General features: G+C 46.3%; 1 protein-coding gene across 3 annotated transcripts in view; it reads right to left on the bottom strand.

Annotated features, from left to right (window-relative positions):
* SLC7A10 (solute carrier family 7 member 10) overlaps positions 1 to 27,013 on the bottom strand; it is a 64,600-nt gene extending 37,587 nt beyond the window's left edge. For 2 of the 3 annotated variants that reach the window (XM_077288634.1, XM_077288636.1), the window contains exon 1: positions 26,635 to 26,954. In XM_077288634.1, coding sequence (XP_077144749.1) covers positions 26,635 to 26,809 — 175 coding nt within the window. In that variant the 5' untranslated portion in view covers positions 26,810 to 26,954. Of the gene's footprint in view, positions 1 to 26,634 lie in introns of all 3 variants that reach the window. The other variant, XM_077288633.1, reaches the window with a different exon arrangement.
* Between the last annotated feature and the right edge of the window lie 217 nt (positions 27,014 to 27,230).

The raw sequence follows: 27,230 nt of genomic DNA, 5'->3' as shown, positions 1-27,230 counted from the left end.
AGTATAACCAACAGCATTCATCACCTATAGGTTTGTTTTTAACTTGTTACCTTTGTGTGGAAAGGCATACTCAGCTGCACTATTCATATACAACAGAGAACATAAAAGCCAACCAATACCGGCCTCCATCTCGTACTGAGTGATTGTCGAGCCATTGATACATTGAATTAATACCAGTGCAAAATGCAGTGCAAAACCATTCTAAAAGCCGTATTGTCCTATTAAAACTAAGGTGTCACAGCCATTTTTGTAATGTGGTGGCCAGATATTGTATGTATCAGTTTATATACAGCTCTGGCAAAAATTAAGAGACAACCACATCAAAACCCTGTCATGGGCAGCCCAATCTCCAGACCTGAACCCAATTGAAAACCTCTGCAATGCAATCAAGAGGAAGATGGATAGTCACAAGCCATCAAACAAAGAAGAACTGCTGGAAAGACTGGTGGAAAGCATGCCAAGACGCAGATTGTTTTTTTTTCTTTTCTTTTACTATTTTTGGAAAATATTTACCCTTTTTTCCTTTCCTGTTATATTATTGAAATTTTCTAAATAAAGAATATATGCAAAATAAAATCATGGTTATTCCACAAGATATTGATTTCTGATCTCTTCCTGAGTTAAGACATTAGTATTGTTGTTTCTAAATGATTATGAACTTTTTTTTTTTGCATTATTTGAGGTCTGAAAGCACTGTTTTTGTTTTTTTATTTTGACCATTTCTCCTTTTCAGAAAAAAATACGAAATGTATTGCTTGGAAATTCGGAAGTTTATAGAATAAAAAAACAATTTACATTTTACTCAAATATACCTATAAAGAGAAAAATCAGACAAACTGAACGTTTTGCAGCGGCCTCTTAATTTTTGTCAGAGCTGTATGTATAGATTTTACATAGTAGGAATTTGCCCCTTGACTATCTCTCCTGCCTTTCCCATACATATGAATGGATTTTCATGTATTTTTAGTGGGGATAGGGGAGAACTCCTCTAGCAATACATTTCTTTTCAAGGAGAACAAAAGGATTGGCAATATAATTCAAGCTTCCCGATCCTTTTCTCCTAAGGCATCATCTGCCTAGATTTCGGAGGCCCCCATACACATCAGGCCGGTTTCACACGTCAGTGGCTCCGGTACGTGAGGTGACAGTTTCCTCACGTACCGGAGACACTGACACACGTAGACCCATAAAAATCAATGCATCTGTGCAGATGTCATTGATTTTTTGCGGACTGTGTCTCCGTGTGCCAAACACGGAGACATGACAGTGTTCGTGGGAGCGCACGTATTACACGGACCCATTAAAGTCAGTGTAAAACACGGACCACACACGGACCTTCTCCTTTTGCAGTCCGTGTGGCGTGCAGGAGACAGCGCTACAGTAAGCGCTGTCCCCCCCACATGGTGCTGAAGCCGCGATTCATATCTTCTGTGCAGCAGCGTTTGCTGCATAGAAGATATGAATAATAGTGTTTAAAATAAAGATCTATGTGTCTGCCGCCCTCCCACCCCCTGTGCGCCCCCCCGCTGTTCTGAAAATACTCACCCGCTTCCCTCGCAGTGTTCTGTGCTGGCCGCCCCTTCTACTGTATGCGGTCACGTGGGGCCGACGATTAGAGTCATGAATATGTGGCTCCACCTCCCATAGGGGTGGAGCCGCCTATTCATGACTGTAAATGAGCGGCCCCACGTGACCGCATACAGGAGAAGATGGGGCCAGATCAGGAAGCAGCGGCAGCCAACGAGGGAGCGGGTGAGTATTTTCAGAACAGCGGGGGGGAGCACAGGGGGTGGGGGGGCGCACAGGGGGTGGGAGGGCGGGGGACACATAGATCTTTCTTTTAAACTATTATTCATATCTTCTATGCAGCAAACGCTGCTGCACAGAAGATATGAATCGCGGCTTCAGCACGATGCAGTGTACCACACGCGTGGGTACCACACGCTCCGTGTGGTACCCACTCGGCACACGGGCTGCACACGTGTGCCGCACGTATGGCCTACGTGAGCTCACGGGCACACGGACACGGATAACTCCGGTACCGATTTTTTCCAGTACCGGAATTATCTGGACGTGTGGGACAGCCCTCAGATAGTCGGCTAAAGCTGCCATATAATTAGATTTATCCGACTGATCTAAAGTGACCTTCAGGCCAATAAACAGAATTGAAGGTGTGATGGACCCAATGCATGGGAAATATAATTAGTGCCCAATGTCCACATAGTTTTGTAGTATTTCTAGAAAAAATAATGCTGCACGCTTTGCAGTTTTTGCACTGGAGAAGATGTGAACACAACTTTACAGGTTCATAATTTAGTGTAAATTCTAGAGGAGGCTTTGATGTTACATAAATGTTTTGCTATTGTTTTATTGCATAAATACATCGTACAACTCTTTTTAAAATCTGTTTTCACAACAAGTTTCAGGTTTGAGGTGTAAAGAGTCTTCATGCATCATCCCTTTTAGTTTTATACGTACACATGACTGAGATCTTTCTTGCCCCTTTAAAAGCCTTTTGTGCCAGGATCAGAGAGGCCCCATGCACGCTTCTATTGTGACTGGCATTTTCCCCTGCGCTGGCTGCTTTGCATGCAGAAGGATCCCAGTTTTAACTCCAAAGTTTACTCTCATGATGTGTCAGCAATGTTGTCAACCCAGACTAGATACACCGAAGACAAGGGGCCTACAACCCAGCCAGAGGGGGACCCTCCGATCGGACAAATTCCATTGCTGGAGCATTAGCCATGCAAATGACTTACACGGAAAGGCCAGATGTAGTCTCAAAGAACAAAGGCGGGCTATCTCCCACCGCAAGGCAATTGAATAATCCGCACTAATGTTCCTTTCGGATAGGAAATCTCATTCGTAATTTGCAGGACCTCTTTATTACCCATCAAAAGTCCTTTAGCTCTGTGGCACAGGGTCAAGCTAACACCCCTGCCACATTCAGTCCCTTCTCCTCTCCCCCCCCAGCAACCACCTTGAGAAGTTGTGCCCCTTTTCTCCCAAGTGCTCCCTGCTTGGCATGCAGAATTACAGCCAGACATTCACGCTTGTGCTAGTGAAAAGTCAGCCAGAATCAGGAAGGACATCACTGGGCACTTAACCCACTGAAAGCAGCTCAGAAACTGCCATGTGCTCTACTAACACCTGTTAGAAGAGTGACTCATACTGAATGTTGGAATGTTACTAGCAAATATGCTTATGTGATATATCTGGTGTGTATATGTATTACTTGTACCAGCTGTAACTATAAAATTCTATACCAGAAGATGCCTAGATTATTGCAGCTTGGTTCATGTAACTATTTGCAAGAAGAAACAGGAAAACGTATCGGTTTCTCTAAATAATTTAATTCAGGTGTTTAATTCAGTCCCATTACCCCTGTTGTATAACAACCGACCCCATCGCTCTCGGTGTATATCCTCCGACCCCTCGCCTCCAGTGTATAACTTCCGGCCCCCCGTCATGCTTTACGAGCATGTGACAGAACATCCGGTGGTGCAGAGCTCACTGATGCCAGCACTGGTCCTGTAGTAGGAGCCACCGGAATAACAAGTCTGTCCATGACATATTTTCCCTCCTAAACCTTCCTCCATCACTTGTGGGTGATATTATTGAGAAGTGTAAGAAACAGCAGCTACTCAGCTGCGAAGTGGGGACCCCGTAACATTACAGATTTGGGGGGACAAGTGCTGAAGAACAAAGAACAGAAAAGTCACCAGGAACAAGCAGCCGTACATCACCAAGCACAATGCCGAGCTTCGGATGGAGAGGTGTAAAGCTGCCACCACTGAACTCTGGAGGATTGGTGCTATGTCTTCCTGTAAATACTGTTGTTTGTTTGTTTTTTTATTGCTGACAGTTTACCTTTGATTCCAATCTAATCCGTCTTTCATAATCTGAAATCTTTTTAATTACCGTAGGTGTTTTACGGTTTCCACAGGTTAGTTTTATAAACATGCATTTATGGGAAAAGTGCTACCAGATCTTAAAGGGAACCTGTCATCAGATTCATGCTGCTGGTGTTTGCAGCCAGGTATGTTTTACACTAACACACAACTTCATTTCAGAGAAAGCATGCATCTTGAATCAGACTGGAGACGAATCCGAGACCAACTTCTCCCCATTCCTATCCCTTAGGGAGAGACCTGTCAGTCAACTGCATTGGGCAGGTGAGAAAGAGGCTGGGGACCCACCTTGTGTTAGTTAGCCGGATGGCTTTTAAATGTATTGTTTCTTTTTTTTTCTGTTAAACCTTCCCGACGGTGCAGCCAGTGACTGATTCATGATGCCTGTGGTTTGGGCAGCATGAATCTGATGCCCAGTTACCTTCAGTATTAATAAAGTTCTACACGTTTAATCTCCATAGTATTTTCCGATACCCCTCCTGAGAAAAGCATCAGCAGTTTTCTGGATATTAAATCAGTATTGGTGATATAATCTCTGATTCCCCAAATGACCTAGTGCCTGCATGCATTGTAGCGGCCGCTCTCCCAGACTCGGACTTGTGCATGTAACGACATGAACCATCATTGTGTGCAGTAAGTCTGACATTCCTCAAAGGCTTTTTTCCTAAGGCTTAGGACCTCTAAGCGGATTATGCCACGTACAACTGTACAGGTTCCTAAATGAATCTGATAGTCACTCATTCTTCACAGCTGTGTAGTAGGAGAGACCACGATGCCATGAACTGCGCAGGGGAGATGACTAGGAAGCGTAAACCCGCTGTGTAGTAGGGGTTCGAGTACAACACACATTTCTACTCTTCTCTTCATGCTCTGTACATTTTGGTCTTTAGTCTAAGGTATATAGTGTACTAAAAGGCACTTCATCCATTTATAAGCTATAAAACAACATTTTAGGGTGGAGAAGGGCGCAAAAGAATGATAAAATGTGCCCTAATTGGGAGATAAATGTGGCCTTTCTGCCAACTGATGCAGGTCCCAGTGGTCAGACTTGCACCATTCATAAGTAATTACCTATTATCATCAGACAACCTCTGTATGCTCTCCACAAACACTAGTTCAACTGGGCGTTATCATTTATGACCTATTTTTTATTTGTTTTTATTATTTTTATTTTTTTTGTTGGGGGGGTGTAAATTAAATGCATGCATTTTTGGCAAAAAATACTTTTTGCAGTTTAATTAAACATTTTACACCTTTTCGCTTTTTCATATACACTCACCGGCCACTTTATTAGGTACACCATGCTAGTAACGGGTTGGACCCCTTTTGCCTTCAGAACTGCCTCAATTCTTCGTGGCATAGATTCAACAAGGTGCTGGAAGCATTCCTCAGAGATTTTGGTCCATATTGACATGATGGCATCACACAGTTGCCGCAGATTTGTCGGCTGCACATCCCAAAGATGCTCCATACAAGGCAGGATGGATCCATGCTTTCATGTTGTTTACGCCAAATTCTGACCCTACCATCCGAATGTCGCAGCAGAAATCGAGACTCATCAGACCAAGCAACGTTTTTCCAATCTTCTACTGTCCAATTTCGATGAGCTTGTGCAAATTGTAGCCTCAGTTTCCTGTTCTTAGCTGAAAGGAGTGGTACCCGGTGTGGTCTTCTGCTGCTGTAGCCCATCTGCCTCAAAGTTCGACGCACTGTGCGTTCAGAGATGCTCTTAGGCCTACCTTGGTTGTAACGGGTGGCGATTTGAGTCACTGTTGCCTTTCTATCAGCTCGAACCAGTCTGCCCATTCTCCTCTGACCTCTGGCATCAACAAGGCATTTCCGCCCACAGAACTGCCGCTCACTGGATTTTTTTTCTTTTTCGGGCCATTCTCTGTAAACCCTAGAGATGGTTGTGCGTGAAAATCCCAGTAGATCAGCAGTTTCTGAAATACTCAGACCAGCCCTTCTGGCACCAACAACCATGCCACGTTCAAAGGCACTCAAATCACCTTTCTTCCCCATACTGATGCTCGGTTTGAACTGCAGGAGATTGTCTTGACCATGTCTACATGCCTAAATGCACTGAGTTGCCGCCACGTGATTGGCTGATTAGAAATTAAGTGTTAACAAGAAGTTGGACAGGTGTACCTAATAAAGTGGCCAGTGAGTGTATACCTTGCTGTTTAATGAATTAACAAAGAATTTGTCAATGAGTTTGTTCTTTAGAGGAGTTTGTAACTCTTTTCTGTCTTTTTCTAAACTTCTGTCATGTGTCTTTATGACCACATCAAAGCTCTCCCTTGATGTGGTCTGTGATTATAAATCAGCAAAGAGGAGATCAGAAAAAGACAGAGTTACAAACCCCAACAGTGTCCATATTGTTTAGTAGAGTAAGAGCTTAAGAGACTGTATTGGTACCTCTTATCTCCTAGAAGTATTGGTATTGGACTACATTTCACCTGTCAGATCAGCTCCTTTCTCCTCACTTCCCACCTTGCATTATGCCTGCCACGTCTAGTGACCCCTACTTTTGGAATGTTTTTTTCTTGGTAAGACAACATAATTTTTAAATAAAGTGATTTGCAGATTGTCTATTAATCACATTATCTGTATTTATCATATTCTTATCCCAAGAATGGAAAGTTCTGCTGCTACATCACATAGGTGCATAACACTATTCTCATAGGTCAATGACGAGTTCCTCAGACAACATGCTTTTTCTGCTTCTGATGCCAAACATTGCCCTTATATTTAGGTCTTGTGCCACAACACAACACATACAATCATTCCTTCTGCCCAGCTACTACCGATAGTCCTTGAAACATGGACCACAAAGGGGCACAGACACAGTACAACACAATCTATAAATTACATACAAAGCACATACACAGGGTAGTAATATAAGATCCTAAATAAACATGCTCTTAAAGTGGCAGAATGGACCTGGGAGATTATAGGCGAAGACGTTCCGTTCTTCGGTCACCTGATAGCCGAGGCTTATGATTGACAGGAGCAATTAGCAATGTCCTCAAAGTCACCCTCAGAGGCCTCTGTGATTAGGAGACCGAAGAATGGGATGCCATTGCCTCCTGTCTCACCGGAGCAGACTACACTGCAGCTTAAAGCGGGTAAGTATACATTGTACACTCCTTAACATTGAAATTGCAACACCAAGAAAGTAAAGTTGTGGAATTGTGGAAATCACAGAGTCAATAGACATGGTAATGGCATGCAAATTATGACAAAATGGAAACACATTTCTCAAAACATCTTGATTTATTCAGTAGTAAGTATGAGCTTAGAAATATCGACAATTCCAGCCTTGGCTGCTACCAATGAGGTAACTTGGGCAAATCATCAAGATCCACTTCTGGCAGCTCCTGTGTCATCACTAATCAATGAGGTCTCAGATGTGCTAAATAGGAGACAAGTCTGGAGACGCTGCAGGCCATGGGAGCATGGAGACCACACAGACTGCTCACAGTAGCACGGACAACAAGTGGCCTGACGTTATGGTGTTTAAAGAACATTTGGGAGAAATGGTGGCACCAATGGTTCCACTACCAAATCAATATAATGTAGAGATTTTAGTGTAGCTGGTATAAAGGCCAGAGTGATCCAGTTCGCTTATGCCACCCAACACCATATGACCCGTCTGACGTTTCATCATGAAGGCCTCTTCATTGCATTGACCATGTGGTCTTCAAACAAATCTCTGGCTATGACTGCATTCAAGAAAAAAGCGGTATTCATCACTGAACAGCCTCCATTTTCATCTTGCTGTGCACCATGATGGCCTTGGAGGGCATTGGTGTGAGGTCAGTGAAACACCTGTAGATGGTGGTCTGGCTTGTATCCACATTTCATGCAACCACGATGGTTTGTGTACTCACCGTTTGATGCTTTATACTTGGACCAAGGATGGAAGTGCATGTGTTTGTACGCAACGGGCTCTTACTCCTTATTGAATAAACCAGGATGTTTTGAAAATTTTGATTCCATTTTTTTCTACCATTTGCAGATCGGTGACGTCTCCATCCTGTTATATTCGGCATTCCGCGGCTTTTCCTTCTTGGTGTTATTTCAATGTTGAAGAGCGTATATACCATATACATTTACTATGTTTTTCCATTCTTCTTTAAAATTCCACTGATGTCCCTACTAAGGTGGGAGCAATATTTCTAGTGGCATATCGCCTTCTTAACACAAGAGTGCATAAATCACTATGTAGTAAAGGAATCAGATATAATCACACTTCTCATCAGTCCCCTTTAAAGTTCTGCTTTTTTTTAACTCTTTTATCATGAGCCTACTATCTGCTTACGGTTATTAAATCGGGCAGGTTTAAAGTGTCCCCGCTGGATCCAGTAATTGGATGTTATCCTTTCGCTCAAGTGAAAGTTGATCTGTAACAATGCTAAAAGACTTCCGAGCGCATCCAATTACCACTCGGAGCCCTGCTAGGGACGATGCACTCGCTTTATGGAGGGTATTAAATATGTGATTTAAATAAATGGCATTGTGCTCCGCTCCATAACACACTGCCGCACTCCTTGCCCTGCCACCCAGCTGTACAATTTACTACGACCAACAATGCCTATTTATTAAGGATTACTAAAGGTTGGAACTAGGATGAAATCCACTTATTTTTATTTATTTTTTTTAAACGCCAAGGTTTTTGTTGAGTTTTCTAGATAATACAAATTTAAAAATGTAATTTGTAAAGGTAGCGTTGCAAAAAGTTGTCAGCCCAAAAATTATATTTTACAGATACAAGTTGAAGTATGTGCATGGTAGTCTTTCTGTTTCTCAACTTTCGCAACGAAAAAGATGTAGGAAAATCCACAGTGGTAAATTTAATGGTAAACATACTACTCAAGCCCATTTTATTAAAAGATGCAGTCTTTATATTACACAATGAGACAGGGCTTGCACAATATCGAGACTACCGTATATTACTGCATGCTGAACCACATCACAAGGTGCTGTCAGTATATCACAAATGTATTGCGGTTATAGAAAGCATCTAAAGCCCCAAGCCATACACATACACAGTGTGCAGAATTATTAGGCAAGTTGTATTTTGATCACATGATACTTTTTATACATGTTGTTGGATCGCCCCCAGGCGCAGGGCAGTGGGGTACTCGGTACCGGGTCCCTCGGTCTCGGTTCTGGGGATGTCACGGTGGCCCGACCCGGTCCGTGGCCCTGCTAAGGGGCGCCCAATTAAAGGTGTAGTTTGTTGTTTGTACGGTGTTCGTGACGCCACCTGTGGTATTCGGTCAGGATGACCGACGCTGCTTAGGGGTCCGCTGGGGTGATGTTATGGCAGCTAGATGGTATACCTTCCCACAGGTGAAGTATGTCCCCAGGGCTTCCCAGTAAGGTAGATGATGATGGTGTAAGTCGCAGTAAATAATGAGGACACAAGGTTGCAGTCTCTTTACCTTTTACTGTAGACTTCAGCGTCCACAATCCAGAGCACTGCTAACAGGGCTGGCTGAATCCGGCCGGTCCGAAGGCACATCCAGAGTTCCCTTTGCAGGTGGAAATCAGTAGCCTTCCTACTAGCGCCTGTATGTTGTAGTACTTCCCTGCTGAGCACCACGGGATAGTCCTCACAACTGTCGTGTATGTTTCTGATATTCTCTCTCCGTCCCCCAGATGGTATGCATAGGACGACCCGTATGACGGGGTAGGCCTGGAGCTATTTTATATGGACCCTAAAGACGCCCCTCTCCCACAATTTGCCTCCGTTGTCTTCATTAGGTTAAAGGTTGGGCAGCCAACTTGGAATTAACTGTCCTGCCGTAGTTCAAAGTAATGCGTAGAGCCAATTACTCCCTCGGTGTTCCGTCCACCGGCTACGCGCCTCAGAAGGAGGCCGCCGATCTCGGGGCAGACCCTCCTCCCGGTGTTATCTCCTTGTGCTGTGATCTTGTTGCTCACTCTCCACAATATACTTCGCTTCGTGTCCTTTCTTAGGATGCTGCTGCAATGTAGTGCAGGCGCAACTCCGTAACGTTCTATCTCTCGCTCTGTCTCTGTCTCTGTCAGGATCCCACCCCTAACAAGGACCTCTGTCTGCAGCTCAGATGTTCCTCCTTCTCCCCCTGTCTGCCTGACAGGTCTTCCCTGGGTCAAGCCCAGTAGTGTTCTGCCTAACTTCCCTTCCAAACCACCAGTTTTACCCGTGTGTGAGGAGTGGCCTAGTACATAGAACCTTTGTTCCCCCTGGTAGACTGGAGTGTGAAGTGTAGTGTGTGACTGTGATACCTGGTCAGGTGAACTCCTTTTGTTTCATCAGACGTAACATCACTCCCTCTGGTGGAAGAGCGACATTACTGCAACGACCAGGACTCTGGGGCGCTGCACTCCCCCCCGTTAAATCCAGTACTCCCGGACTGGGAAAAGAAGAACAACAATACATGTTAGCGAAAGACATACAAAATTTTTGAAATGCTGTAAACAAGTAAATATAACAATGCTTCCCTTTATGGGAGGTGAGGACATTTGAACGTTACAAACAAAACATATTTACATTTTGCGTATCACTTTAAATAACAATCATTAAATAACTAACTATAAATAACCATTATTACCCAACTCGGCATACTATCTACTAAGTGCAAATACAAAACGGTATCTCTCCTTTAAGGGCATGTACCCACTAAAGGTATACTATAAAACTCAAAAGTGCAAATTAACATTCTCGTCATTCCTCTTCCACCTTCACGTATGCAGGACTATCTGTCTACCCCTACGGGCCTACTGCATCTTTCTTCAGCTTTTCTTCTCATGAAATTCTAATAATTACTTTAACTTCGATTTTATTCAAGAACATTATAAGACATTTTCTATTCCTAGCTACATACTATCACTATGTAAAACATTATCACTAGTTAACTTTCTTTAGGCAACATTATCATGTTTTAGGCCAAGTGCAACAAATGAACATTCCCTTTAAGGGTAAACCAAGTCTCTTCTGAGGTAGTGCAAACCATCAAGTTGCAAGTCAGTTTAAAGCAAGAACCTTTGCGCTGTAAGCAGGAACAGTCTCTTCAAAAAGCTCTTCTTTGTAAAACCAGTAGGAAGCACCTTTAAGAAGGTGCAAACTATGTACAAGCAGTTTGTAACCATGCGACTGTTCATGATTCAAATGTTCTTTGGCAAAACAGTGATGAACCGGTGCAAAACTAGAAACAATAGGGATCCCGGGTAAACGAAGGGATCCCTTTAAGAATTAACCCTGAACGGGTGTTTGAGCAGCAAAACGACAAGCAAACAAACAGTTAACTATTTACAGTTTTTCGGGGCCTCGAGGTTTCATAGTAGGTTGCAAGACATCAGTCGGTAATGAGCACTTCTTGACCGGGGAAGCTTTAGTCCCGTGTTCTCATCTGATGCGGTGTCAATATCATCTTGTTGTCCCCCGGGTGCGGTCAAGTTGCCAGGGGTCTGGATTCGAATGTCGGCTTTGGTAGCAAGTTCAGCAGCGGTGATAATGCACACCGTAGTGGTCACGTTAGGATTCGTCAGTTCAGGCAGGACAACGGGGGGCGCTACAGTAGGCTCACATCACCTGATGCTCCGGGCACACTAACCTTGTGCACTCCGATGGCGAGTGTAGGTCACCTGGTCCCCTCTGCGTAAAATTCGGTTATCATATCCGCTGCGGGACTGGGCCTTCATGTTGTAACTAGTGTTGAGCATTCCGATGCTGCAAGTATCGGGTATCGGCCGATACTTGCTGTATCGGAATTCCGATACCGGGATTCCGATACTCTTGTGGTATCGGGTATCGGGTATCGCAACAACATTAATGTTAAAATGTGTAAAAGAGAGAATTAAAATAAAAAATATCGCTATACTCACCTCTCCGACGCAGCCGGGACTTCAGCGAGGGAACCGGCAGCGTTGTTTTTTTAAAATTCGCGCTATTACTTGGTTACGTGAATTCCCGGCTTGTGATTGGTCAGGTCGGCCATGTTGCCGGGACGCGGACCAATCACAGCAAGCCGTGACGAAATTACGTCACGGCTTGCTGTGATTGGTCCGCGTCCCGGCAATATGGCCGCCCTGACCAATCACAAGCCGTGACGTCACGGGAGGCTGGACACGCGCCCATTTTAAAATGAGCGCGTCCAGCCTCCCGGCTTGTGATTGGTTGACCGCGGCGCAACCAATCACAAGCCGTGACGTCACGGGAGGCTGGACACGCGCCCATTTTAAAATGAGCGCGTCCAGCCTCCCGGCTTGTGATTGGTTGACCGCGGCGCAACCAATCACAAGCCGTGACGTCACGGGAGGCTGGACACGCGCCCATTTTAAAATGAGCGCGTCCAGCCTCCCGGCTTGTGATTGGTTGACCGCGGCGCAACCAATCACAAGCCGTGACGTCACGGGAGGCTGGACACGCGCCCATTTTAAAATGAGCGCGTGTCCAGCCTCCCGTGACGTCACGGCTTGTGATTGGTCAGGGCGGCCATATTGCCGGGACGCGGACCAATCACAGCAAGCCGTGACGTAATTTCGTCACGGCTTGCTGTGATTGGTCCGCGTCCCGGCAACATGGCCGACCTGACCAATCACAAGCCGGGAATTCACGTAACCAAGTAATAGCGCGAATTTTAAACAAACAACGCTGCCGGTTCCCTCGGTGAGGTCCCGGCTGCGTCGGACAGGTGAGTATAGCGATATTTTTTATTTTAATTCTTTCTTTTACACATTTATATGGTTCCCAGGGCCTGAAGGAGAGTTTCCTCTCCTTCAGACCCTGGGAACCATCAGGAATACCGTCCGATACATGAGTCCCATTGACTTGTATTGGTATCGGGTATCGGTATCGGATTGGATCCGATATTTTGCCGGTATCGGCCGATACTTTCCGATACCGATACTTTCAAGTATCGGACGGTATCGCTCAACACTAGTTGTAACTGGTAAAGAAGACCTCAGTCGGCAGTCCCGGTTCCTGTATAAAGCCCCAACCCCTTTTCGGGTGAAAGGCTAGTACAGTCCCTTGTTTTACCAAGTTCTTAGTACCGCGTTCGGTTGTTGGCTTTTGTACTGTCGGTGGATCGATTCGTTCTGTCTCTTTTCGGTTTTTCCAGTGTGAAATTAGGCATTGTTTGTACTGCTCCCAGGTGAGCGCAGCAATATAGATTCCTTCTTCTCGGGACCCATCTGGTCTAGTCCTTGGCGCGTCCCATTGGAAGATCACCCCCTCGGAACTCACGTCTAGTGGTTCTCCCATAGCTGTTGTTAACGGAGGTACTGTCTTCTCCACGGTATCAAGGGCTACCACGACGAGCTCAGCGGCGGGGAATCGGTCACTGCCGGGGCGGGGAGCGGTCACGGGAGCAGGATCGGTCGGTAGAGCAGGGGCGCTTTCCATACCTGCGTCTGATGTGATTCCACCGATGCCGATCTGTTCCATTGATGAGGACACTGGAATCGGCTGTGGCTCGGACCACGGGTCTTCCAATGCGACCCTCTGGCACAGCTCTGACTTCCATTGCTTCACATCTGCTGGCTCCGCGTTCGGGATAGGTTGACTCGGCTCTTCCGCCTGCGGCTCCAAGAGGTTCGGATCCTCCAGCGGCGGTGGGTTCGGATCCGCCTCTGGTTGGCGGGGACAGTCCGGGATCACTTCGTCGTCGTTCAGGTACTCGTTGGTCGCCCTCGCTGCTTCGAGGTCCGTTGCCACACAGGCACATGGCTCAGCCATTTTCTGAGGGTGGAGCCCCTTCTTGTCCTGGCTCCTGCCGTTGCAAATCAGCGGGCGGTCCTCCTGTGCTTCGGGGCACATCGCCCTCTTGCAGCAGTAGTCCGAGAGGGCGGTCATCACTTTTGGCGCCGCTTTGGTAGTCTCCTCCCATGGCACGCCCTTCGTCTTCTCTGGCGCTCCTCGTGGCGCGGCAATGGCAGCGGTTTTGGCTGGAATTTTTGGCGGCAAGTGGCAATACACAGTCCTTGCAGTAAATCACAGTTCAAGCACAATTCTGACACAGTTCTTAGGCACACATGACCTGATGTTCAGGCTTAAGTAGATCCTGTTCTTGACTCCAAAGTTGGATCGCCCCCAGGCGCAGGGGAGTGGGGTACTCGGTACCAGGTCCCTCGGTCTCGGTTCTGGGGATGTCACGGTGGCCCGACCCGGTCCGTGGCCCTGCTAAGGGGCGCCCAATTAAAGGTGTAGTTTGTTGTTTGTACGGTGTTCGTGACGCCACCTCTGGTATTCGGTCAAGATGACCGACGCTGCTTAGGGGTCCGCTGGGGTGATGTTATGGCAGCTAGATGGTATACCTTCCCACAGGTGAAGTATGTCCCCAGGGCTTCCCAGTAAGGTAGATGATGATGGTGTAAGTCGCAGTAAATAATGAGGACACAAGGTTGCAGTCTCTTTACCTTTTACTGTAGACTTCAGCGTCCACAATCCAGAGCACTGCTAACAGGGCTGGCTGAATCCGGCCGGTCCGAAGGCACATCCAGAGTTCCCTTTGCAGGTGGAAATCAGTAGCCTTCCTACTAGCGCCTGTGTGTTGTAGTACTTCCCTGCTGAGCACCACGGGATGTCCTCACAACTGTCGTGTATGTTTCTGATATTCTCTCTCCGTCCCCCAGATGGTATGGATAGGACGACCCGTATGACGGGGTAGGCCTGGAGCTATTTTATAGGGACCCTAGAGATGCCCCTCTCCCACAATTTGCCTCCGTTGTCTTCATTAGGTTAAAGGTTTGGCAGCCAACTTGGAATTAACTGTCCTGCCGTAGTTCAAAGTAATGCGTAGAGCCAATTACTCCCTCGGTGTTCCGTCCACCGGCTACGCGCCTCAGAAGGAGGCCACCGATCTCGGGGCAGACCCTCCTCCCGGTGTTATCTCCTTGTGCTGTGATCTCATTGCTCACTCTCCACAATATACTTCGCTTTGTGTCCTTTCTTAGGATGCTGCCTCAATGTAGTGCAGGCGCAGCTCCGTAACGTTCTATCTCTCGCTCTGTCTCTGTCAGGATCCCACCCCTGACAGGGACCTCTGTCTGCAGCTCAGATGTTCCTCCTTCTCCCCCTGTCTGCCTGACAGGTCTTCCCTGGGTCAAGCCCAGTAGCGTTCTGCCTAAGTTCCCTTCCAACCCACCAGTTTTACCCGTGTGTGAGGAGTGGCCTAGTACATAGAACCTTTCCTCCCCCCGGTGGACTGGAGTGTGAAGTGTAGTGTGTGACTGTGATACCTGGTCAAGTGAACTCCTTTAGTGCCATCAGACGTAACATCACTCCCTCTGGTGGAAGAGCGACATTACTGCAACGACCAGGACTCTGGGGCGCTGCATTGTCCTACTCCAAGCTGTTCAGGCTTGAGAGCCAACTACCAATTAAGTAAATCAGGTGATGTGCATCTCTGTAATGAGGAGAGGTGTTGTCTAATGACATCAAAACCCTATATAAGGTGTGCTTAATTATTAGGCAACTTCCTTTCCTTTGGCAAAATGGGTCAGAAGAGATATTTGACGGGCTCTGAAAAGTCCAAAATTGTGAGATGTCTTGCAGAGCGATGCAGCAGTCTTGAAATTGCCAAACTTTTGAAGACTGAGACTGATCACCGAACAATCAAGCGTTTCATGGCAAATAGCCAACAGGGTCGCAAGAAGCTTATTGGGCAAAAAAGGAGCAAAATAACTGCCCATGAATTGAGGAAAATCAAGCGTGAAGCTGCCAAGATGCCATTTGCCACCAGTGTTGCCATATTTCAGTGCTGCAACGTTACTGGAGTAACAAAAAGCACAAGGTGTGCGATACTCAGGAACATGGCCAAGGTAAGGAAGGCTGAAAAACGACCACCTCTGAACGAGAAATGGAGCGCCCCCACACCGCCGCAGGGCCGAGGGGATACCCGGAGCCGGGCCTCTGGGTCTCAGTCTCGGGGTTGTCACGGTGGCTAGACCCGGTCCGTGGCCCTGTCCGTCAGTGGGGGACGTCCGGTGTAATAGGTGGTAGTAATGATAGCGGTGGAGCGGTGCAGTTGTGGGGTGTAAGTCGCGGTAAATAACGAGGACACCAGGTTGCAGTCTCTTTACCTCTTTACTGGAGATCTCTGAGTCCTCAGTCCAGAACACGGTTCACCAGGCTACGCAAGTCCGGCCGGTCCAATGGCACCTCCAGAGTTCTCCTCTCAGGTGGAAATCTGTGCCTTCCTTCTAGCGCTATGTGTTGTAGTCCTTCCCTGCTGTGCTTACGGAAAGTAACCCCACAACGGTTGTGTCTGTTTCTTAAGTTCCCTCACAACTCGATTTGATGTTCCTCTGTAATCCACCCCTTCCCTGTATTCAGGTTGGAATGGCACCCGTTTGTCAGGTAGGCCTGGAGTTCTTCCGGGACCCTAGAGTCGCCCCTCTCCCGCAATTGCCCCCCAAGACTTCATAGGTGATATGTGGTAGACAGCCCGCCTGAGACCGACTGTCCTGCCGCTGTTTGGAGTATGGCTTGAAGCTGTATTCTAATCCACTCCCTCGGCGTTCCGGCCACCGGTATTGCGCCTCAGCAGGGTGCTGCCTCTTTCAACAAAACCCCTGCTGGTATTCTCCTTCTGCTTGATCTCGTTTCTCACTCAGCACAATCTATCTCGCTTCTAGTCCTTTCTTGAGTCCCGCCGCTTCCAGGAGCCTGCGCGGACCCGTTACGTTCTTTCAATGCCAAGCCTCTGCCAGGATCCCACCCCTGGCAGAGACCCTACAGTCTCTCCCTTCACAACACCCCCTGCCACAGGGTGTTGCTCCGTTCAATCCCGTCAGCGTTCTCTCTAACTTCCTGCCTGACCCCCAGTTTACCCACTATGGTGGGGAGTGGCCTAATGAATAGCACCCTTAGCTCCCCCCGGAGGCCCAGCTGTGAAACATATTGGTGTCTGTGATACCTGATTGGAGGAACTCCTTCGGTGCCATCGAACGTACCATGGCTCCCCTTAGCGGCGAAGCCACAGTACTGCAACGACCAGAACTCTGGGGCGCTGCAGAAACATAAGATAAAACGTCAACACTGGGCCGAGAAATATCTTCAGACTGACTTTTCAAAGGTTTTATGGACTGATGAAATGAGAGTGACTCTTGATGGGCAGATGGATGGGCCAGAGGCTGGATCAGTAAAGGGCAGAGAGCTCCACTCTGACTCAGACGCCAGCAAGGTGGAGGTGGGGGACTGGTATGGGCTGGTATCATCAAAGATGAACTTGTGGGACCTTTTTGGGTTGAGGATGGAGTGAAGCTCAACTCCCAGACTTACTGCCAGTTTCTGGAAGACAACTTCTTCCAGCAGTTGTACAGGAAGAAGTCGGTATCGTTCAAGAAAAACAGGATTTTCATGCAGGACAATGATCCATCACATGCCTCCAACTACTCCACAGCGTGGCTGGCCAGTAAAGGTCTCAAAGAAGAAAAAATAATGACATGGCCCCCTTGTTCACCTGATCTGAACCCCATAGAGAACCTGTGGTCCCTCATAAAATGTGAGATCTACAGGGAGGGAAAACAGTCCACCTCTCGGAACAGTGTCTGGAGGCTGTGGTGGCTGCTGCACGCAATGTTGGTCGTAAACAGATCTAGCAACTGACAGAATCTATGGATGGAAGGCTGCTGATTGTCATCATAAAGAAAGGTGGCTATATTGGCCACTAATTTTGGGGGGTTTTGTTTTTGCTTGTCAGAAATATTTATTTCTAAATTTTGTGCAGTGATATTGGTTTACCTGGTGAAAATAAACAAGTGAGATTGGAATATATTTGGTTTTTATTAAGTTGCCTAATAATTCTGCACAGTAATAGTTACCTGCACAAACAAATGTCCTCCTTAGGGTATGTGTCCACGGTCAGTAAACGCTGCTTGTTTGACGCTGCGCAGAGCTGCAGCGTCAAACACGCAGCGTCCAGATGTTCCAGCATAGTGGAGGGGATTTTATGAAATCCCGTGTCCACTATGCGTGGAAACACGCATCCGACTTCCCTGCAACTCCGGACATGCTGCGCGTCTTTTCAGATCGCAGCATGTCCGTGCTACCTGCGTCGCCGCTGCGTCGCCGCAAGTAATATCACAGGGCGCTATGCGAGGGTGCGATGATCCCGGATGTGTACAGTTAACACATCCGGCATCATCGCGTCCCAGAAAGGGGGTGTGGCTTAGCGCCGAGCGGCTTCGCCGCTCCGGCGTTACCGCCGGCCATCCTGACCGTGGACACGTACCCTAAGATAGCCAAATCTAAAAAAACCCACTCCAGTTTCCAAAAATATTAAGCTTTGATATTTATGAGTCTTTTGGGTTGATTGAGAACATAGTTGTTGATCAATAATGAAAATAATCTTCTAAAATACAACTTGCCTAATAATTCTGCCCACAGTGTATTACTTGGGTCTGCGCCGCTCCAAAAATACTCTTCCTAGTGGTACGCTGAACCTCCTAACCCCGCAGTTTCTCATCTTTCTCGTAGACTGGTGGCGTGGGAGAGCCCAAGTGGAGTAAACCTTTTATGAAGCCAATATAATCTAGTAGATCATCCATATCACTATACTTTCACCCCCCAAATTATTTATTTGGTTCTTTCAAAGACAAGTTCAACAATGCATTTACATGGTCAGTCCGTTCCCCAGTTACTCAGAATTGATGAACAAATGGCTATGGTAGATCTGAAGCCTGTGTCACTCCAGCTCTATTTCCGACCCAGCGTCGCCACTTCCTGCTTGACTGACAGCCTCTATACTGTGTGACTTCAGGCATGGAGCCATCAGTCAAGCAGGAGGAGGGGAATAGAGCCGGAGTGACAGAGGCTTCAGATCTACCATAGCTTTTCAGTCTCATTTGCATATCAATTCAAACGCTGGTTTCTCACTAACGAAGGAACGGACTGACGATGTAACGGTATTGCTGGAATTGACTTTAAATGGTGAGCAGTGTAAAATCCATCTGATAGACGCCCTTTAATAAATCGCCTATGTGGTCCCAGTATATGGATGTTAATTTATGACTGATATAATCAGAAAAAAAATATAGTAAAAAGTGCAGATAAGTGATGGAATTGGAAAGCTAAGTATTTATCATTGAGGCATATGTAAAGTGTAACTTCAGCCCAATATAAAGGCTACAAATGAAGAAGCCATTGTCCCAATATTAATATTATATCGGAGCGGTATTTCCCATCCAGGGTTGGTCAATGATTCCTCTAGTCCTGGGGGTTTTAGCTGCCGGCCCCTGGTGGTCAGCTGTTTACTGGTCTTAGAAGATGATCTTCTCCCCTCTGACAGGTGATCATAACACTACAGCCGGCTAATGGACCAGCCAGCAGGTCACAAACTTCTCCAGTAACGCCATACGAATCGCCAGGGCCGTATTTGCCACTAGGCACTTGAGGGCACGTGCCTAGGGCGGGACAATGCAGGGGGCGGCACCTGAGCAAGGTTTTTTCTTTTTTTATAAGTCCTGGGTCGCCTCCTGACCAACCACCCCCCACCGCCCCCCACGCCCCCCTCCGCCTGCCCGCCTCCCACCCACCCTCCTTGAAGACGATACTCACCCTGCTCCAGCGATACCTGGTTTCGGCGTCTGCAGCTCGTCCTGAATGAGCGGTCACGTGGTACCGCTCATTAAGGTCATGAATATGCGTATATTCATGACCTTAATGAGCGGTATCACATGACCGCTCACGCAGGAAGAAGGTGCTGCGCCGGGAGTCGGGACAAAGCCAGAGGGATGTCGGCATGGCCGGGCGGTGTGGGAAAGGTGAGTATGAGGGACGGGGGACAGGGGACGGGGGAATGAAGGAGGACGGTAAGCCGTGCCATGCAAGATGGGAGCGGGGGGGTGGAGAGATGAGCCATGCATACAGGGGGGGAATATGAGCCACGCATAAGGGGGGAATATGAGCCATGCATACAGGGGGGGGATATGAACCATGCATACAGGGGGGGATATGAGCCATGCATAAGGGGGGGAATATGAGCCATGCATACAGGAGGGGGGCTGGAATATGAGCCATGCATACAGGAGGGGAATATGAGCCATGCATACAAGGGGGGGGGAATATGAGCCATGCCTTTTAGGGGGGGAATATGAGCCATGCATACAGGGGGGGGAATATGAGCCATGCATACAGGGGGGAATATGAGCCATGCATACAGGGGGGGATATGAGCCATGCATACAGGGGGGGGAATATGAGCCATGCATACAGGAGGGGGAATATGAGCCATGCATACAGGAGGAGGAATATGAGCCATGCATACAGGGGGGAATATGAGCCATGCATACAGGGGGGAATATGAGCCATGCATACGGGGGGGGGGGGGAAATGAGCCATGCATACAGGTGGGAATTTGAGCCATGCATACAGGGGGGAATATGAGCCATGCATACAGGGGGGAATATGAGCCATGCATACGGGGGGGGGGAAATGAGCCATGCATACAGGTGGGAATTTGAGCCATGCATACAGGGGGGAATATGAGCCATGCATACAGGGGGGGAATATGAGCCATGTATACAGGGGGAATATGAGCCATGCATACAGGGGGGAATATGAGCCATGCAAACAGGAGGGGGAATATGAGCCAAGCATACAGGAGGGGGAATATGAGCCATGCATATAGGAGGGGGGATATGAGCCATGTATATGGGATGGGAGGGAGATGAGCCATGCATACAGGAGGGGGGTCATTATACAGTATTGAGCATCATGTGGGATCATTATACAGTGTGGAGAACTGTATGTGGCTATTATACAGTATTGAGCATCATGTGTGGCCGTTATACAGTATGGAGCATCATGTGTGGCCTTTATACAGTATGAAGCATCATGTGTGGCCGTTATACAGTAAGGAGCATCATGTGTGGCCATTATACAGTATTGAGCATCATGTGGGATCATTATACAGTATGGAGAACTATGTGTGGCCGTTATACAGTATGGAGCACTATGTGTGGCCATTATACAGTATGGAGCACTGTGTGGCCATTATACAGTATGGAGCACTGTGTGGCCATTATACATTATGGAGCATCATGTGTGGCCATTATACACTATGGAGCATCATGTGTGGCCATTATACAGTATTGAGCATCATATGTGGCCATTATACAGTATGGAGAACTGTGTGTGGCCATTATACAGTATGGAGCATCATGTGTGGTGGCCGTTATACAGTATTGAGCATCATGTGTGGCCATTATACAGTATGGAGCATCATGTGTGGCCATTATACAGTATGGAGCACTGTGTGGCCATATTTTTTTTGGTTTATAATTATTGTACATAAAACAGTGTGATCAGCAGTGCTAAATGGCTGTGGTTGGGACGTGGATATGGGTGTGACTAGTTGTGAAATGAGTGTGGTCAGAAACGTGGCCTAAAATTTGCCGCGGCGCACTACGCGCGCCGCAAACATTATGCCTCCTTCCCTTCTTCAAAAGTTGGGAGGTATGGTACCGCATTTGCCAGATCACGGCAAGTGCCGCAAATCCAATAGGGAATGAATGAGGCCGAACGCAGTGTTGCCGTAAGTGATCCGTTACGCGGCACATGCAGAAAAACTGCTGGATCTGCTGCAAAAGGCTACTTTCACATCAGCGATTCTTGCCAAAGTCACTGCCGATAGTGTCATACTCACCAAAGGGGGAGGCAGCACTAAAAGTGCCTAGGGCAGCAGAAACTCTAAATACGGCCCTGCAAATCGCAACCTAGAAGGTCTGTGCTGCTTCTGCTGATGGCACCAGCTGCATTTATAGTTTTGCAACTGCTAGAAAGTCACAAGCTGGAGATCAAAGCCCTAAAATCCTTAAAGTCTAGCATGCCATTTTTGCAACTTTTTGTCTTGAACGATTGGTGTAATTCAAGAGCATGGCACGGTTTCTATCCGATTCAGTCTGGATGTTTTTGCTCCCCATCCACCAACATTCTGCATTAGATTCATAACAATGTCACCGCCACAGAGCTGGAAACAAGCAGCCGCACAGCAACCCAAAGAACTTGGGGCCTTGCCAGGCCAGACTTTAAACTGCAGATTTATGTGATACTGGAGGAAGAATACCTCTCAGAATGCGATGTCCGAGTTCACATCCGCTGATTATTCCCCGGAGATCTGTATTCTGGTGTGGACACAGGGGGCAGGTACCTGGTCCCCACCACAAAAGGACCAATGACTTATTAATGAGCCGCACACCAAGAAGCCTTTCTGCATTCATTGTTGCCCATTCATCCACATGCAATTAAACCTCAACCCTGTCCAAGCGTAGCAAACTTCCTATCTTTATACCTCCATAGCTGCAAGACGTAACATTGTGAGATTGTGATACAGTGTATGTAACAGAGAAAATCGTTCGCAGGCTTATGACACACGATGTAAATATTTTCCATGAGCCTAAAGCTTTATTTATATGCCCCGATCATTTGGACACTAGCAAATCCGCCTTTGTATAAACTAGTCTGTAATGCACACAATATATACTGTATATTAGGTAATGGGTCGGCCAATTATATAAATGCATAGCATTCACTAAATAATTTTGCCATTTTCAGATTTACTGCAATTAGCCATGAGTACCTTCTCCAAAACTCTCCATCTTTTGTACGCATGCATACATCCAACATGGCTGCCTCCAGAAGCACAATCTGAAGCTGCTGTGTGTATTAAATCTCTAACTGATCCCCTTTCCCCAACCATCATTCATTTTGGCAATAGATTAAATAATATCCCTTTTAAAGGGCTCAGGCAGATAACCGTATTTTCGGTCTGGCAAAACATTGGATCGAGCTCGGACTATTATTATTCTATGGGGCGATGTCCGATTCTTTCTCCTCTGACCAATTTTTGCACCTGTAAATCGGATGGCACTCTTACCAGAGTCTGATTAACAATCTGATCAATTTTGTCTTACGAGATAAAAATACATGTGACCCTAGCCAAAAGGGAATTAATCTGGTTACAAAGAGTAGTCCTTTATTGTCACACATGTGCTACTTGTCTAATGGCGGGGGTCCAAATACGTAGACTCGACCACAGCACCATTCACAGAGGAATCTGGTGATTGCTGGGGTTCCTAGTGGTCAGTCACCCACCAATTTTCTGGTTATCACTTGGACCACTCTGGAGTGTCCCTTGTAGTGGCAGAGAGAACATTATTTCAGTAGTAAAGTGTAAGTGACTTTTGTATTCTTTGCCTTAGTGGTTAGGGCTATACAGCAACTTTGGTCATACAGAAAAGGTTTGTGTGACTTGTCTATGACTAGTAGATAAAATTTAGCTGTTAAAAAAAAAGCCAAATAGCAGACAGGTCACATGTAAGCTATATACATTGGACAGTATTGGGGCAGAGTCACGCGGAGTGGCCAAGAATCCAATACAGTAGGATCGTTTTGCAATGATTGAATGGAAATCACAGGTCACAACCTGATTCTACTAAAGATCATCAGAAGCAGCACCCGAATGCAATCCTGCAATCTTCATGTTATGCAATTATGCAGCCCGAGTTTTGCCATCCGGAGAGGTCACTAGCGGCAATGATAATACTAAGAAAGGATCATCAGTCATCGACTGAGAGCACATATATGGCCACTTCTCTAGGTATTGTATGCATCCCAATGCTCTGACTGGCGTGGCACAATCCTGAATAGGAAGATTTGATAATAACCAATCATCTGGTATACAGTTATATGAAAAAGTTTGGGCACCCCCTATTAATCTTCAGCTTAATGTTGTATAAAAATTGTTTTTTTGCAACAGCTATTTCAGTTTCATATATCTAATAACTGTTGGACACAGTAATGTTTCTGCCTTGAAATGAGGTTTGTTGTACTAACAGAAAATGTGCAATCTGCATTCAAACAGAATTTGACAGGTGCATAAGTATGGGCACCCTTATCATTTTCTTGTTTTAAATACTCCTACCTACTTTTTACTGACTTACTAAAGCACTTTTTTTTTGTTTTGTAACCTCATTGAGCTTTGAACTTCATAGCCAGGTGTATGCAATCATGAGAAAAGCTACTTAAAGTGGCCACTTGCAAGTTGTTCTCCTGTTTGAATCTCCTCTGAAGAGTGGCATCATGGGCTCCTCAAAACAACTGTCAAATGATCTGAAAACAAAGATTATTCAACATAGTTGTTTAGGGGAAGGATACAAAAAGCTGTCTCAGAGATTTAACCTGTCAATTTCCACTGTGAGGAACATAGTAAGGAAATGGAAGAACACAGGTACAGTTCTTGTTAAGGCCAGAAGTGGCAGGCCAAGAAAAACATCAGAAAGGCAGAGAAGAAGAATGGTGAGATCAGTCAAGGACAATCCTCAGACCACCTCCAGAGAGCTGCAGCATCAACTTGCTGCAGATGGTGTCACTGTGCATCGGTCAACTATACAACGCACTTTGCACAAGGAGAAGCTGTATGGGAGAGTCATACGGAAGAAGCCGTTTCTGCAAGCACGCCACAAACCGAGTCGGCTGAGGTATGCAAAAGCACATTTGGAGAAGCCAATTTCTTTTCGGAAGAAGGTCCTGTGGTGTATTGATGAAACCAAGATTGAGTTGTTTGGTCATACAAAAAGGCGTTATGCATGGCGGCAAAAAAGCACAGCATTCCAAGAAAAACACTTCCTACCCACAGTAAAATTTGGTGGAGGTTCCATCATGCTTTGGGGCTGTGTGGCCAATGCCGGCACCGGGAATCTTGTTAAAGTTGAGGGACACATGGATTCCTCTCAGTATCAGCAGATTCTTGACAATAATGTTCATGAATCAGTGACAAAGTTGAAGTTACGCAGGGGATGGATCTTTCAGCAAGACAATGATCCAAAACACCGCTCCAAATCTACTCAGGCATTCATGCAGAGGAACAATTACACTGTTCTGGGATGGCCATCCCAGTCCCCAGACCTGAATATCATTGAACATCTGTGGGATCATTTGAAGAGGGCTGTCCATGCTCGGCGACCATCAAACTTAACTGAACTGGAATTGTTTTGTAAAAAGGAATGGTCAAAAATACCTTCATCCAGGATCCAGGAACTCATTAAAAGCTACAGGAAGCGACTAGAGGCTGTTATTTTTGCAAAAGGAGGATCTACTAAATATTAATGTCACTTTTCTGGTGAGGTGCCCATACTTATGCACCTGTCAAATTTTGTTTGAATGCAGATTGCACATTTTCTGTTAGTACAATAAACCTCATTTCAAGGCAGAAACATTACTGTGTCCAACAGTTATTAGATATACAGTATGAAACTGAAATAGCTGTTGCAAAAAAAACTATTTTTATACAACATTAAGCTTAAGATTAATAGGGGTGCCCAAACATTTTCATATAACTGTATGTTCTGATGTGGCCAATGACGCCACTCAGAGACCATCTTTTCCCTTTAAACTGGATATTCATAGCATGAAAACGCAAAATCAAAAATCCATAAAAGTTAAGATTTTATTGAATCTCATGATAATGTGGCCATATATCCATTTGTCCTGATGGTAAAGCAATGGTTAGTGAGACCACCATCCGTAATTTTTTTCAAGTGAATGGTGAATTAAGCTGAAATCGTCCAACATATTGGAAATCTCCTTGTCTGATATTAAACAGCTCTGACTGTGAATGACCTTTTTTAATCTTGCCTTTTAGAGGCCCAATTCTTGGCCCAAAAGTCATTCCTGGGTCATTACACTGACCACATGTAGAGAACATCACCGGTTGATGTCCAGTCTAGTTTATTCTACCAATTCCCAGTAGTTTTAAAATAAACTCAGTAATCACGTTCACACGTTCAGTATTTTACATCAGTATTTGTAAGGCTTCTTTCACACTAGCGTCGGGCTCGGCCCGTCGCAGTGCGTCGGGCCGAGGTTACCGACGCTAGCAGTGAATGCGCCGCACAACGGGGGCAGCGGATGCATTTTTCCAGCGCATCCGCTGCCCCATTGTGAGGTGCGGGGAAGTGCGGGGAGGTGGGGGCGGAGTTCCGGCTGCGCATGCGCGGTCGGAAAAAGCGGACCGTCGGCAGCAAAAAATGTGTGTCAATGTGTCGCAAAGCGTCGCTAATGTTAGTCTATGGGGCAAAAACGCATCCTGCAGACAACTTTGCAGGATGCGTTTTTTCCCCTAAACGACGCATTGCGACGTATTGAAAAAAACGCCAGTGTGAAAGTAGCCTAAGCCAAAACCAGGAGTGAGCGAAAAATGCATTAGTGGTGAAGTGTTTCTATTATACCTTTTCCTCTGATTGTTCCTCTCCTGGTTTTGGCTTACAAATACCGATGTAAAATACTGACTACATACTGAACGTGTGAACGTGGCCTTATACTGGTCTCAAACAATCGTACAACCTGTTTTATTTCAACTCCCAGCGTGGGCTACCTGTAGTAAAAGTACAAAGGACGAAGCAGGTCTGAAACATGTTGCCTGGGAGCACAGCAGATATTTATTTTCTGTTTTTGTTTTTAATTTTTTGCTGTTTTTTGTGCCTTTTTATACTACTGGATCAATAAAACCATTTTTTTTAAGAAGATGTGAGTATTTGCTATTATTCGGACTGTTGCTATTACTGGAGTATTTTGCCGTGCACCTGGACAGGTGAGCCGATTGCTCTTTTTCACATTAAAAGTATAAATGTTAATGGAGCCAAAGATTGGCCGTTTCGCACCAACGTAATAAGCATAGAAATGGTTAACATATGATCTGCTGCATTAGCAGCAAGGTGGTTCTTACCTATGATGATGGCGCAAGCGCTTACGAGGCCTATCTCTTTTTTAAGGGTGACTTTTTCTGTGGTGGTGTCCTGGCTTGGCGTGGCATTAGGAAGGTGCGGTGTGGGCTCTGGTGGCCCATGCCCCGGACTAGGGCTGCTGCAGTTGGCGTTTTTGATCTCATTCTCCCCTGCCATGTCTCCCGTGTGTCCTGGATTCCTTCAGCCCAGCTCAGCTGCCAGCCAAGACCCTTGTGCAGCTCAGGGTGAACGGTCCCGGTCTGTTCTTGCAGGGGACCTTGCGTCTACCAGGTACCCTCTCTCCGCTGCACCTGCAGAGCTTACAGTGGCACCACAGAGACGGACACACAGAGTACACTTTACATGCTGCTTTCCACAATCAGGTCCAAGAGGAGGGGGCACGCTTTCTCCGCTCTTAAAGACACAGAGCCTTCATCCAATGCCCACCCCTCCTCCCTTTTTTTTTTTCTTCTCCAGCAAAGGGAAAAAAGAAAAAAGTTCATTATAATCTTTCAGCTGTTAATGCAAATATTTTCTGCACTTAGGCATTTAACCACACCGCAGGGTTCCTCCTGAAAATCCCTGTTAATCTTCATTA

The sequence above is a fragment of the Ranitomeya variabilis genome, chromosome 2 (genome assembly GCF_051348905.1).
Source record: "Ranitomeya variabilis isolate aRanVar5 chromosome 2, aRanVar5.hap1, whole genome shotgun sequence".
NCBI lineage: Eukaryota > Metazoa > Chordata > Amphibia > Anura > Dendrobatidae > Ranitomeya > Ranitomeya variabilis.
Note: the sequence above shows the minus strand (reverse complement) of the source record. Positions and strands in the feature narration are given on the sequence as shown.